Source organism: Gallus gallus, chromosome 13, assembly GCF_016699485.2.
Source record: "Gallus gallus isolate bGalGal1 chromosome 13, bGalGal1.mat.broiler.GRCg7b, whole genome shotgun sequence".
Classification (NCBI taxonomy): domain Eukaryota; kingdom Metazoa; phylum Chordata; class Aves; order Galliformes; family Phasianidae; genus Gallus; species Gallus gallus.
The window spans coordinates 16,100,569-16,115,735 of record NC_052544.1 but is presented as its reverse complement, the minus strand read 5'-3'; the positions used below and the strand labels follow the sequence as shown (position 1 = coordinate 16,115,735).

Genomic DNA, 15,167 nt, shown 5'->3' with positions numbered 1-15,167 from the left:
ACTGCAAGAATAAAGCTTTCTGAGATAAGAGTGCTGGAACAGCTTATGCCATTTTTTGAATGAGCTTCGCTCTTTAAATTTGTTTTTCACTCCCTCTAGCTCGATTCTTGGTATGTTATTTTAAATGGCACGGTGGAAATCAGCTATCCTGATGGGAAGAGTGAGAGCCTCTGCATGGGAAATAGTTTTGGGATCACTCCCTCTTTGGACAAACAGTACATGAATGGAGTGGTCAGAACCAAAGTAGACGACTGTCAGGTAAGATCACAACTCTGCACATCTAGTTCATATTTCCAAACATCTAATGAAAGACAGCAAACTTCTTTCATCTTAAGGCATGGTCTTCATTCCAGGAGCAGGAGAAAGGAGGTTGGTATTGGATGGGCCAGGGGCTCTGCTTATGTTAGCTTAGTTGTACGCTGAGTTAGTTATTTTACACAGCTATTGTGTGAGAAACAGGAACTTTTGCTTTCTGTTGAAATGTAACCTTAGTTCACCCTAGTTGTGCTATGTATGTGATTGACATGCGGTAAGAACAGATAAACAGACAGTAGCCATATCCAGCTTTTGCAGAGTTTGTTCTCTGTATGATTATCGTTATGTTTTGGAGACATAACATGCTGATCTGTTCTATTTTCCTCTATTTATAACTTTCTCGTGTAGCTGGGCAGCACAGACTGGGGCTAATAACAAGTACTGTGCTACGGTGGTTGTGTCAGAGCAGCCCAGAGATGGGGCATGAGGATACATTCATGTTTTGAGTATTTATTAATGATCACATGTTGTCTGGGACAGTTTGTGTGTATCGCCCAGCAAGACTACTGGAGAATTCTGAACCATGTGGAAAAAAACACTCATAAAGTTGAGGAAGAAGGAGAAATTGTTATGGTAAAGGAACACAGGGAGCTGGATCGCAGTGGAACCAGAAAAGGACACATTGTTATCAAGGTGAATTGCTTCCCATTCTTTCTATTAATCTATTAAACCTTTAATAATTAAACCTTTATTCATTTTAGTTTAAATCTGGAACTCCTGTTCAGTTTTGTCTGTCTCACCTCGAAAATTTAATCCTAAGGAATTTATATTGTTCTACAAATCTACTTCCATATGTCTTTTAATCAACGTAGACCTCTGGGGTTCGTACTGACAGCACTCCTTGTGTAGTGGTTTGGGTTCTGTAGTCTGGAAGAAGAGCTTATACTGTTTGTAATAAACAAAATCATGAGATGTTACAGATTGTTCTGGCCAGTTACAAGCTGCAGAATGGTCTGGGAGGAACATGAGGACTTGATTTAAATATATTAGTGTATTTTTTTTCCTCGAGTTTTCCAAAACTGAAGTTTGGAACACGGTTTTATGCTAAAGGGACTCTCTGAGAGAGGTACTGGCAGGAGATATCAGCTGTATTTGCATTCCATTTTTAAGGCAACACCTGAGCGGCTCATCATGCACTTGATAGAAGAACATTCTATTGTGGATCCAACCTACATCGAAGATTTCCTCTTAACGTACCGAACGTTTCTAACGAGCCCCTTGGAAGTTGGGAATAAGCTCCTGGAGTGGTTCACAGTGGACAGCCTCAGGGATAAGGTGGGTTCCAGCCTCCAGAGCACCGTGTACATGTATGGTGTTCTCTGCAAAGTGAGGTGTGTTGCTGCTTCTCTTCTGCAGGATGATTTCCCATTTAATTTTAAGATTTAAATGCCTGTCTCTCTGAAATCCTAATTTATTTCTTTTTTATCAGCAACTCGGGGAAATTTTGTTCATGATTTCTTGGATATACCACCTTCGTTCTCACAGCAGCTTTGTGTTCACCTTCCATAATCTTTCCTTGTAGAGTTTTTCAGTGTTCTGAACTTATCTTATTAGAGTAGCTTACTGTGAAGTCAAAGTAAACTGTGCTGCTGATAATAACTCTTCTGTGAATAGAACCATGTTTAGCTCTGTGTAACTGTATGCACGTATGTATGGAAAATTCACGTGGCTTGAAACTTGTATCCATATCCAGTTTGTTGAAAATGGTGGCAGTAAAATTCTTGGCCATCAGTTTTATAAGTTCGAGATGGAGCCGAAGGAAACTCAACTATGAAAGCAGTGCAGGTTTTTGTGGAAGAAGTTGGCTGTGCTCCTTCACTATGGTTACTGCTGCTCCCTTTTTCCATGTACTCCTGGCAACAACTGTTCTTTTAAGAAAATGAATGTAAAGAAGGAAAGTAAAAGAAAGCAATCTCAGCAAAGAGAAGAGGAAGTCATTATTTTTAGAAGAGAAACTGCCCTGGGTTAGCATTTCTTAATAGTGCGGATGGATAAAGTAGTTGCCAGATTGACTTAGAATCACAGGATCATAGAATCAGAAGGTTGGAAAAGACCTACAGGATCACCCAGTCCAACCATCCACCCGTCGCCAATGGTTCTCATTAAACCATGTCCCTCAACACAACGTCCAAACGTTCCTTGAACACCTCCAGGGTCGGTGGCTCTACTGCTCTCTGGGCAGCCCATTGCAGTGCCTCTGTCATGAATGGCAGTAACTGTAGCACACACAGATGCAACCCAAACAATTAGCTTCAAAACTTAGAAGAAAGTTTTTTATTGTCACATTGTGACAATGCCTAGGAGAGGATGTAATTAGGAGGCTTTAAAAAGATCTGTTTTATGAAAGGCAGAAGGAAGAAAGACCTGAAGGTAGATGAGTGCACCAGTAAGTGCTGGGTGATGTAATCAGCCAGATTCAAAGATGTCTGATACTTGTTTTTTTCTTTCATCTCCACAAGGAAAGGAAATCAGGAGTTGATTTCAAGTGCAGATGGCTTCTGCTTCTGCTAAGGAATGCATTAATCTGTGATCTGTTATTCTGTCATGTATGCTTTTTTTGCTTGTAGATTACAGCCTGTGGGAGAAAAAAACATATTTTGATGTATGCTTTCTTTTCAGGTTACCAGAGTGGTTTTACTGTGGGTGAACAACCATTTCAATGACTTTGAAGGCGATCCTGCTATGACTCGATTTCTGGAAGAATTTGAAAAGAACTTAGAAAATACGGTACGAGTGAAAAAGGACAACTGTCACACTTGTAACATTATGCATTTCCATTTTCCAGTGTGTTTGCAAGGGTTAACACATTGTGGTCCATAAGAGAGCACTGAATAGGTGGCTTTTAACATGGTCATATTTGTTCTTAAATATATATTTAGGTACAAAGCTCTCATAAAATAGTACACATGGCACTCATTTCTGTGTCTCTGCTTCACTGCAGAAGGTTTATTAAGATCCAGATACATAGAATCATAATTTCTCTTTCTGACACTTTTTTTTTTGCTGTACAACTTTTTTTTCCATTTCTACTAAGAGAACCATCACACTCAGTTTCATGTCTCTTGTGTTACAGAAAATGAAAGGACATCTCAGATTGCTGAATATTGCTTGTGCTGCCAAGGCAAAATGGAGACAAATTACCTTGCAAAAGCCTTCTAGGGACTCACCTCTCTTTTTCAGCCTTCTTGGAGGAAGCGACAAAGGTTTTGGTATCTTTGTTGAGACTGTGGAAATTGGCAGTAAGGCTGCAGAAGCTGGACTTAAACGTGGTGATCAGGTAAGAAGTGCAAAGGTAGCTAATTTTAAACATCCATCTTTGAAGTAAAATATTTGGTTTAGCCAACTTTTTGGCTATTGTTTCCAGGAGGAAAGGTTATACTGTTGACTGTTAAATAAGAGTGGGGAGAAAAAAAAAAAAGCAAGAAGATAATAAATAATACTTTAGGTTTGTACGTTTAATATGTGTTCCTATTAAATAGTATTCAAAGTATCTAAAGTATTTGGGTATTTCAAAAACAAAATGGGGAAAAGAAGCCAAACTGTGGCAAGCTGTGGCTGCTTTAGGACACTTTCTTAGAGGAGATATGGTTGGGTTGAAGCCGTCATGTTGTTCTGTTGGGTTGATTCTCTCTGGGTGTACAGCATCCCAGTCTGGGGCTGGGGGAGCCTGGGGGCCCTGCAGTTGGTCTGTCCTTTGGTTGCAATACCAGACCTGCAGCTGGTGATCCACCAGGTGCAGAAAGCAGTGGATGGATAGGAATGGGGCTCCTGGCTCGTTTACAGAATGGAACTTGAGTGGGGTAATCAAAACAGTGATTTTACAAAGAATGCTTTCATGGTACAACTACTAAAGATGGTAAAGATGGTATGATAACTTCTGGCAAGTATTTAACATGCTTGTGTTGTCGCATTTACATTTGTAACTGTTGTAAAGTAAATCCGTTATATACAGCTATTCTAATCGTTCAATTTGCATTTCTCCTTAAAGATAATGGAAGTAAATGGACAGAACTTTGAGAATATTACATTTGCAAAAGCTCTCGAAATCTTAAGGAACAATACTCATCTCTCCATTACTGTAAAAACAAACATTTTCGGTGAGTAGACTTCAGAGCTGATGTATTTCTGTGTGTGTGCACAAAACCTCAGTCTCTCTGGCTCTAGGAGTGCAGCAGGATTTCACCTTTCTTCCCACTTGCTCTAGGAGTGAAAGATCACACAGGAGTCCCCTCGTTGTGCCTCCATTTGCTCAGAGTGTGCCACGTGCTGCACGTTGGGTGGCACTGAGCCAGCATAGCCAGCGCTCTGCTCCCTGAGAAATCCTCAAACGGCTGCTTAAGCAGCTTTAGTGTCCCTGCATGCGATAGGGCTGACGCAGAGCCAGAGGAGCTGGGCCAAAATATTTTGCCAAGAAACAGCAAAAATGTCAAACTGGGTTTTCATAAAACTTTTTATGATGGCAGTAAGAACAATAGCATAAATGGCCTTTATATCTCAAATCGATAAGGGAATATAAAAAGTGGTGTAGTATATAAATGTTAGCTTTTAATTGTCAGTGTGAATATAAACACATAAATACCTCCTTAAACTCTCATTCAAACCATCTGTTCTCTTTCCGTAATCCTGTTCAGGAAACAGAATAACCATAGCTACAGAAAGAACAAGGCTGTACATAGCAGATAGATCCTTCCTCTGCAGTGGTATCCGAGAGCTAATGGTGGTTCCCCTCTCCTATTTCCTTCCACTGGTTACCTGCCCGTGTTCCCTATGAGTTTGCTTTTCAGTTATGATTTTCTGTTTATCACTATGGAGGTAAAAAGTTTTAAGATCTGAGCTGTTGTTTATTATCATAACTCTAATGACAGCATAGAATGACTGCAGTAATCAGTCGACTAGACTAATGAAATGGCATAAAATAAAGCACTGCTGCAGCCGAGGCAGTGATGGTTACATACAAATGGATTCTAACCTCTTTTCCTGCAAGCTGATAAAATTTCAAGATGGTTTCTCTGATGTGTTTTAATGAATTCATGTCGTGAAGTTGCTTTGAACTGCAGTACTTGTGATTCTGTCCTTTTAATTGAGTGCTAAGTGCCTGGTATTGGCAATGGGCAATCCCCATTCTTAGATCTGAGTTTATATGGTAAAGGATTGTAGCCACAATTTGTGTCACATAATAGAAATATGCAGTTTGGCTGTGAATGTACATAAAGTCCCTCATGCCTTGTCTGTAGGGCTAAGAAATCAGCTCTGCACTGTGCTGCCTTCTCTTGGCAATATGTTTTCAACAGAAAGTACCAGATTTAAAAACAAAACACCCCAAAACAAACAGAAAAACCCCCATAAACCAGTTTGAACAATTTGATTTTACCTTTTATTTGTGGGAAGAAACAGAAACAATGAGGGCCATTTTTGTTTCCTTACATCTTTTGGGAGTGTCAGTAATTGACTGCCTTCGTTTGATAAATGCAGAAGGAGGTTTGATGCACCCATGTGTTACTGAAGGAAAAATTCCGAGCTGTCCTGAAGTTCTTCAGGATGCATTTGCACTGTTGCCAAAGATGCAGACAGCGACAGTCATTAAATACGTAGAGGAGATTGATGTGAATGTTGAGGTTCCTTTTTATTGATCTGACTGCCTTTGTGAAGGCTAGAATACCTGCATTAGATTTGCTGAGGTTTGTGCTCGTTCTGAAAGTAGCCAGGAGGGTCCTGCTGTGCAGAATGGGGCATCGTTTTTTGTTAAACGTTTGGGGTTAGACCTTCTGCCAAGGAATTCCACAGCAAACCTTCAATGGGAAAAGACCTGCCCCCTTAGAATCCAGATTAAAATGTAATCCATAGCCTGGTTTGGCAATGGGTTACCTTTTCGTTTTGGATTCTGCTTTAATTTTTCTGCAGGCATGTGGGGAAACCAACGGTTTGAGGGGAAAGAAGAATGCAACACGAAGGTTTAGGTGTGCAAAGGTAAATCACAATGGTTGTATCTTCCCTTGCAGTGTTTAAGGAGCTGCTCTGCAGGATAGGGCAAGAGAAGAATGGAATTCCACATATCCCAAAAATTGCAGAAAAGAAAAACAACCGTTACTCCATCCCAGATATGCCTGGAGATGTGGAACAGATGTTCCCCCGTGAGAAAGGAAACAAGAAGTTGAAAGCAAACACCGTATCTGGTGGGAGAAACAGAATCAGGAAGATCTTAGACAAGACTCGATTCAGCATCCTGCCTCCAAAACTTTTCAGGTGCGTTGGGCTCTCCTGGTTGAACAGCAGTTGTTCCTTATTGGAGCTGTTTTGTATCTTCAGACACGTCCATGCTGCTTATTTTTTATTATTATTTTTATTTCTTTTTAAATGCAGTAAATCTGAATCATAGAATCACAGAATGGCCTGGGTTGCAAAGGACCATAATGGCCATCCAGTTCCAACCCCCTGCTATGTGCAGGGTCACCAACCAGCAGACCAGGCTGCCCAGAGCCACATCCAGCCTGGCCTTGAATGCCTGCAGGGATGGGGCATCCACAGCCTCCTTGGGCAACCTGTTCAGTGTGTCACCACCCTCTGGGTGAAAAAATTCCTCCTCATATCCAACCTAAACCTCCCCTGTCTTAGTTTAAAACCATTCCCCCATGTCCTATCACTATCCACCCTCATAAACAGTCATTCCCCCTCCTGTTTATATGCTCCCTTCAAAGATTAGAAGGCCGCCATGAGGCCTGAACTGCAGAACAAGACCAGAATGGTTTTTCTGTCCCAGTGAACACTTTCAAATATACGTTCCCTCGCTCTCTCTTCTTAAAGCTTGCCTACAGGATTGAATTAAAACATCTGACTGCTGTTATTTTTCCCAAGATTCACTCATCCCATGTTGATCATGCAGGACTTAACACACCTGATGGAAACCAATTTGTTTTGCAGCGATGGCGGTGTGAGCCAATCGCAGGACGACAGCATCGTTGGGACGCGGCAGTGCCGGCACAGCCTGGCCATCATGCCTATTCCTGGGACGCTCTCATCCAGCAGCCCCGACCTGCTGCAGCCTACAACGAGCATTCTGGATTTCTCTAATCCTTCAGGTAAACAGGAGCATGAGTTTGGTAATTATAAGGCAGTCGGTTTTGGGGGGAAAATTAGACCTTCTGCCAGCTTCAAACACACTGAGTGCAGTTACCTCTTTGTCCTGTGACCCTAACAGGTCCAAACTGGCAATTCAGTGTAAACGCAGACAGCCCAAACCTCTGTTCTCTGCTTTTCTGCAGTGTGAGACCTAGCTTCTCTTAAATAAATAATAAATAAATGCCTTTTTCCACCCATAAATGTCTTTGATTTACCAGAGCTCTGGTGGAAGCAGGTTGTCATCCTCTGCACCTTGTGTTATCATCTCTTCCCAATGCCAATACTTCTGTGGCTTGACTTCTCCATCCACCATCTTTTAGTATATATTTCAAACAGTATCGTGGATAGAGTAAGGCAACTTTGGTACCAACACAATTAATTATATTTTTTATATAATTAAGTCTTGCAGACTTTAAGTTTATTCAGTTATATGTCTGAAAAACTGAAAAGTGTTTTGAGATTTGCAGTCTGGGCTTCCGTGGCTGGTAGCGAAGGAACGCAGTAGATAGGGTGGCTGCAGGAGGTGTTTGCTGTTACATGCAGCTGCCTCTAAACATGTCAAGTCAGAATCACGTTTCCCTATTTCAGATGTAAGTTCTGTGCATAATTATATATTCTGTGAAGTGCCTTCTGGCTACAGCTTATGTTTATGTAAACTTGCAGCTTTCCCCTTTAAAACGAACAAATATATCCTATCAAACGCATAAATATCCATAGCAAATAAGTTCCTTTTCTTTGTGGGGACCCAGTTTCTTACTGTCTACATGAGAGAAGAGAGAGCTACTCACATGTTCTCTAAGAATAATCTACTGCTGTACAAGTTACTGCATAATATGAGCAGTGGATTACTGGTCCTTCACAACTATACCATAACAGCTATGCAATTATTTTGGAATGCTAGAGAAAACCAAAGTATTTCTGACCATCTAGTACATACTTTTTAAGTTTTGTAAACATCTACATCTTGATTTGGTGTTGACGCAGTGTTTCTCTTTCTTTCCTGCCCGCAGCTGTTGGGTTTTACTGTAAGTATCCCAATATACAGCATCCTGAAGGCCTTAATATTGCATGGCTTGCCTGATAACATAACACGTTGTACTGATGTAGTTGTACTGTCTGGGCAGTGGGTAGTCGTGTCCTGTGAGCTTCCCTTTAAGTCCATAGCTGCTCCTCCTGAGCTCTGCAGCTTCGTGACAGAGTGCTGGGCTGAAGCAGGGAATGCCTCATTTAATTCCCATTTCTGCCACTGATATGCTGAAAGACGTATCAGACAGGCTGCTTCACTTCTCTGGGACCTTGCTTTAAACAAATGTAATTACTTGCATCCCTCTTATGGAAACTGGATGGTAATGCAGTTTGAGATTGGGTTTGTTCTGCTTTTGAACTCTGTCTAACTAAAATTTGTGCATGCAAACTGGAAATGCGTCCTGTTCAGTCAGACCTTGAATGGTATGTAGGAAAGTACTTCTTACTAATATTTACCTGCTTAAAAGAGAAGGTGATGAGATGAACGTGTGCTTGTTTCCATCACCTGCTACTTACAAGTCATATCGTGTTCTGGTTGCATGGCATTTCTTTTCTTCCAAACTAGATTTCAGTTTGGGCTTTAAACTTGAGTGTGTTCTGATTTTTAGGTATGCTAATGACATGGTATAGATGTTTTGGCTCTTGTGTTCATCTGTGATGGCTTTAATGAGTGCAGACATTTCCCAAATAATTCCCTGGGGCAGGGGATGCCCTGCCTGGCCAGCCTCTGTCTGTGGATGTGGCTCTTACCACCGGGGTTATTAAACTGTGCAAGTAACAGAGAGAGGAGGAGGCACCTCTGCAATAGCCCTGGGCATCTCTGCTGTGGCACTTACTGATACATTTGCCTGAGACTTTTTTTTTTTTGCCTATCAGTGATATTTTGAGAATCTGTAATAACCGTAATGGAGAGAATTATTTCCAAGTGTCAAATTATAAACTAAACATGTATTTCTGTAGATAGTTGCTGCATGCTGTAGTCTGCCCCAGATAAAACTGTCCTCTGACACGTTTATAATTCATAAAATATGTTATAAATAGGTGCACTGGCAAAAGAATTAGCTGCTGGCAGCAGCTGAGTTCCTTCAGGTTGAGAGGGGGAGTGTAAGAGTGTGCAGCCTGTTCACAGATGCAGCCAGGTCTTCCTTCTCATCTGCATGCACCTCCCTGGGAGGAGCACCTTGGCACCCAATGCTGGATCACAGGCAAAGGAGCCAAAAAGGAGCAATGCTTTCAAGGATTTTGGTGTGCACTGAGAAGGACGGTGTACAGGACAGTCATTGGATGTGTCTCGTACTTTGTGTTCGTGGGATAGCATAGAAGTTAATTCAGTTGTGGCAATGCAGAGAGGTGAAAGAGTCCTCTTTTTTTCCATTCAAAGACTGAGTACTTAAATGGACATTTACCAAACGCTGCAGAAAATGACCTTGAAAATGTCTTTTCACAGGAGAAGTAACTTCCTGCTTTAAACGTGTTCTTCTGTTATTTCAGATATTCCAGACCAAGTAATAAGAGTTTTCAAAGCAGACCAGCAGAGCTGTTACATCATCATCAGCAAGGACACCACGGCCAAGGAGGTGGTGAGTCACGCCGTCAATGAGTTCAACCTGACCGGAGCCCCGGAGACCTATTCCCTGTGTGAGGTGTCCGTCAGCCCCGAGGGGGTCATCAAACAGCGCCGCCTCCCAGATCAGTTCTCAAAGTTGGCCGACAGGATTCAGCTCAATGGGCGGTAATGCAGCCTTGTTTGGGGCTGGGTTGGGATTTGTTTGCCTGTTCGGGTTGAAGTGTCTGAAAGAACGGTGTGGAGTGGTGTTTTAAGGAAAGCAGACGGGTGTCTGTTAGGAGAGTAAGCCAGTAAACGTCAGTAATGCTTTCCTTCTCTTTCCTTCTCTTCCTGTTTCACCTTCCTTAAGCAAAAACATCCTCCCTGACTTTACAGCAAACTCTCTTTATGAGAGCTAAATTCAGCAAATCAGGATAACATATACTGGCTTTCACTTAATAAGAGAAGCTTGTATTTCGTCTGACACTTTCCATATGTACTTCAGGATTAAGGCACGCAGTTAACTTTTCTCGGTGATGTCACGTTGCAATGAACTGATACTAACCTGAGATAAATTCTTCCATTTTTATGTAAACTGTTACGAATGTTTTCTGACATGTAAAGTGCTTCGGCTTTATCTGATGACCTGATCTGTGCCAGAAAGAAGTTATTGAGTAAAAACTTCTTTAGTCTCTTCTCTGCTGGGCAACAGAGAGACCTTATGAGAAATAAACTTCTTTATATCTGAAAGCAAATTGCTTTGAACCATGGAAATTAATTTTCCAGATACCTTTTCATTTCCTGAATACTGTGAGCTTCATGTAAATATTAATGTGCCACACTATGTTTACGTAAGAAACCACACTCAATTTGTTTAAGAAGTGGAGAAATACATAAATGAGAGATTTCTCAAGGCTAATGTGCATTTAAAGTGTTATTTCGCTGCTAAATTGCCAAATGGAAAAGCAGCTGACCTTTTTTGAAGATGAAAGCTGCAGCGTGTTTACTGAGTACAGCACAGAAACGTTAGCAAAGAGGTGGACTGAAACAGCTTCGGAATGCTGAAGGATGAGATACATAATGTACAAAGGGTGTGCCGTCCCTGCCTCTCTCTTTGCCTCTTATTCTCGATTGTCACCAACGGGGTGGAAATGCTCTCCTCCAAACACCTCTGTGGTGTCGGTATGGTTGGCTGCGTTGGTTGGCCGTGGTTCAGTGTCTTTGTGCTCACACACCCTCTGAAGAGCATCTCTAACATTGTGTTGCAACTCGATTGTCCTTAGGTATTATTTGAAAAACAACATGGAGACGGAAACCTTATGCTCAGATGAGGATGCTCAAGAGCTGCTGAAAGAGAGCCAAATTTCCCTCCTGCAGCTGAGCACCATTGAGGTGGCCACTCAGCTTTCCATGAGAGACTTCGAGTTATTTCGTAACATTGAGCCCACAGAGTACATCGACGACCTTTATAAGCTGGACTCCAAAACAGGAAATGCTCACTTGAAGCAGTTTGAGGATGTCATAAATCAAGAGACCTTCTGGGTCGCCATGGAGATTTTAGCAGAGCCCAACCAACTCAAAAGGATGAAGATTATTAAGCATTTTATTAAAATTGCCCTCCACTGTCGGGAGTGCAAGAACTTCAACTCCATGTTTGCGGTTATAAGGTAAAGCACTTCCCGTTTGTCAGATCTGATTTGCGGTGTCACGGGCAGCCCTGTTAGAGTGAACTGAAAGACAGGTGTATCTTCCCATTGCCAGTGCTGTGGGGTAGTGTCAGGGGAAGTGCCGAGCTTTTCCAAGTGCCAGACTGGACCACAGTCAGTGCGTTCTGTGCCTCCCTGACCTCAGAAGCTCAGTCTCCGTGTGTGACTGTCTCCTCTTTAACCATTACCTAGCAGGGAAAGAGAAGGTTTGGCCAAGAACACCGTTTGATTGATGAAGGCCAGAAACGTGCCTGAAAGCTGCTGCCGTTTGCTGTGCTTCTAGCACCCAGTTTCCCTTTTTTCAGTCAGTGTTACTTTTTCAGTGTGCATTGAGTCATATCTGCAGTGATGACATTACTTCCCTTCTTTCTTTCATTGTATGGACTTCCTCAAATCACTCTTGTTTTACTTTAATATTCCTTCTCATTCTTTCTACTCATCTGCTTGTCCCTCTGCTTTTTTTTCTCTTCACAATTAGACTTTCTGCTCTGATTTATAGTAGATGCTGCTACTTTGATTTTAATGGTGTCAGTTCGGCATTTCCTTTACTTGCAGTTTTGCAAAGCCCTGATTGTATTAAAAAGAGCAAATCACTGTGATTCATCAGGCAGAGCTCAGGATTCGTACTGCATCCCAGCACCAGTACAGTCTTAGAAAATACCATTGTATGATTTTTATTTTATAAGATCTTCTTCCATGTCTTGCCGGTGTATCGAATGATATTGGCTTCTGTTTAGCCATATATTAAAGAGTTAATGAGTTCCCTCAGAAGATGCTGCTCAGCCATCAGGGCTGTGACTGCTCGGTACACAGTGAATACAAATGTGGATGCTGAGTGTAATTTCTATTTCCTGCTTCCTAATCTCCCATGCTTTACTGTAGGTAGAAAAATAACTTGTCTTATTTCTGAGTTGAGCCTCACGAGGCCAGGACTGAAGTGGTCTTTGATCAAAAAATAGCAAATAAATTAGCTTTTATTTTGCCCTTGTTTCCAGAGGAGTATGTTTCTGTTGGCATATGGCACAAGGATTCTCTTTCCTGCCTTGCATTTCATGTCAATATGATACCATGTGTTACATGAAACAGGAAGATACCATCTTAATATAGCACAGAAAAGAGAAGCTGTGTGGGGACATATGTTAGATTTCTCATGAGAGAAGGCTTTGTTGGTGACTTTACAATAGCGTGGGCAGAACTCTGCGGTGAAAAAAAAAAAGGCAAAATAAGTTTTGGAGGCTTTTAAACTGAGGAGAAATCTTCTTAAAAGAGCAAATGGCATCAATCCAGGTTTGATGGTGAATGCTGGAGAGCGTCACCTTCCAGTGCTGCACGTGGAAGGACTTTGCAGTGACTGTGACACTTCTTGAGCAAAACTGGTGGCCGATTATCATGGAGAGTGATTATAGTTAATTAATTTTTCTTATTGTGTCCAACTAATTCTGGATATATCTTTACTTAGTGTGGGGATGGGGCATAGTGACAAGGTGTGGCTTATCTGCTCCTCTGAGTTCAGTCACTCAGTGCTGCTTTATAGTTCTCCCCAGCATTGCCATTTTGCCTGCTGCCCTTCTCCATTGCCTCTACAGCCGTGTGTTTGCCACATGAATTTTGCACCTTTTTTGTCCTTATTTGCAGTAAACATTTTCACAGGAGAAAAGTGGTTTGCAAATTAAATGGTCCTCGGTGCTGTTTTGGCAGGCGAACTCCAAGTTCATACCTTGTGAATAAGGAGCAGTCATTCTGACTACAGTTCTCTCTTTCTCCTGCTTACAAGGGCGAGCAGCAGTGGGCTTTGTGATGGACTTGCAGCCTGGCATTCCCCCAGCTGTCAGTTAACCTTGTGAAATCTGTTTGTAACCCCCCCAAAAAGCCCCACAGCCCTTTGTTTCCTTTCAAAAGGGAACGATTCCACTAGCAGCTAATAATGACACGTATCTGCCTTGCAGTGGGTTAAATCTGGCTCCGGTGGCACGTCTCAGAGGCACTTGGGAAAAGTTACCAGGCAAGTATGAGAAGCACCTCAGAGACCTTCAAGATCTTTTTGATCCATCTCGAAACATGGCGAAGTACCGCAACATCCTTAGCAGTCAGAGCATGCAGCCTCCAATTATTCCGCTCTTCCCCGTTGTCAAGAAGGATATCACATTTCTACATGAAGGTAATGTCAAACACAGCAAAATAATAAACCAGGCACTGAATACGTTATAGCCCTTTCTTTGGTGCTCCGTGATTCAACAGATGCCTAAAAGGAAGCTGTTGCCAGTAGGGTGCTTTTGATGCATCCTTTGTAGGAGCCCAGTGAAATAGAACTGTGAATGCATAATAGAAGAGACTAATCGCAGACTAAAAATTAGACATTAAATGTGTATTTTGAATATTTTAAAAGCAATGCTTAATCTTCATTAGCTGTCCTAAGGTTTAGGATGACTGCTGCCATGTATTTCTCTTAGAAGAACTTGTTGCTGTGGTGTTTCTCGATTTCTTATTCTGTGTTGTGGCTTTCAGACAGCTATGATGATACAACACCTCCTACTGTTGCTTTCAGCATTTTTAAGGGTTTTTGTTTAAACCATTCCATTTTTTTTTTCTCCTTAAAATGTTCTGTTCCCAGTTGGTTAAGGTTGAGCATTCTCAACTATACCAGATTCTTGGTTTTGATCCTTCAGATCTATTTGTGCTGATTTCAGAATGTAAATGCTACAGATATCAGTTCTTAATTTAGCATCCATGCCAATGAATTTGGGCATAGTTCGTTTGTTCCTCTTTCCTCTTCCTAATACGTATTACTTTAGAAATGGATTAACAAGAGCAATGCTAGATGGTTGGAGTGTGTCTTCCTTTTTGCTCGAGTCTTTTGTTTTCCTGCTATGTTGACTAAAGCAGAGTTGTTGATGGAGGACAGGGAGGGAGGAAGGCTGATGTGGAGGGCTAGAAATACGTTTTGTATGAAGAAACATTTCTTATTCTTTTTGTGTGTGCATTTCAATCGTGCAGGAAATGATTCCAAAGTGGACGGCCTGGTAAATTTTGAGAAACTCAGGATGATTGCCAAAGAAATCCGCCAAGTGGTGAGGATGACCTCAGCCAACATGGATCCAGCCGTAATGTTCAGACAAAGGTGTGCAAATTAGAAAGGCAGTAGGACTGCAGGTGGCTCAGTGGGTGGGGATCTGGGTTTGTGTGCATCACTACGTCAGTATCTCACTGTGTGACTTACCATTGACATTTACCATCAGCACCAAAATCTTTATCAAGTTTTGGCAATGCGATCCGTGCTCCTAAGAGTTACTTTTAGTGACTGCTAAACCAATTTGTCTAAGATAGCAAAGAGGAATATGCTCAATAAAATAATAAGTAGAACTTTAGGAGAGGTACAGTATTAGTCGAAAACCATATATATATTATAAAATAAAACACAGAAATCACCCATCTATGAATGTGAGATGTTGCTTTTAACG

At 41.6% G+C, this 15,167-nt stretch overlaps 1 protein-coding gene across 15 annotated transcripts in view; it reads left to right on the top strand.

Moving 5' to 3' along the window:
• Positions 1-15,167, top strand: part of RAPGEF6 (Rap guanine nucleotide exchange factor 6) — a 106,322-nt gene that overhangs the window by 68,753 nt on the left and 22,402 nt on the right. For 9 of the 15 annotated variants that reach the window (XM_040647250.2, XM_040647254.2, XM_040647246.2 and 6 more), the window contains 13 exons: positions 100-258; positions 796-948; positions 1,426-1,590; positions 2,935-3,042; positions 3,389-3,592; positions 4,304-4,412; positions 6,315-6,558; positions 7,234-7,391; positions 8,442-8,456; positions 9,949-10,189; positions 11,287-11,670; positions 13,656-13,867; positions 14,704-14,827. In XM_040647250.2, the coding sequence (XP_040503184.1) occupies positions 100-258; positions 796-948; positions 1,426-1,590; positions 2,935-3,042; positions 3,389-3,592; positions 4,304-4,412; positions 6,315-6,558; positions 7,234-7,391; positions 8,442-8,456; positions 9,949-10,189; positions 11,287-11,670; positions 13,656-13,867; positions 14,704-14,827 (2,276 nt within the window). The remainder of the gene's footprint in view (positions 1-99; positions 259-795; positions 949-1,425; positions 1,591-2,934; positions 3,043-3,388; positions 3,593-4,303; positions 4,413-6,314; positions 6,559-7,233; positions 7,392-8,441; positions 8,457-9,948; positions 10,190-11,286; positions 11,671-13,655; positions 13,868-14,703; positions 14,828-15,167) is intronic. The other 6 variants (XM_040647251.2, XM_040647247.2, XM_040647256.2 and 3 more) reach the window with 1 other exon arrangement.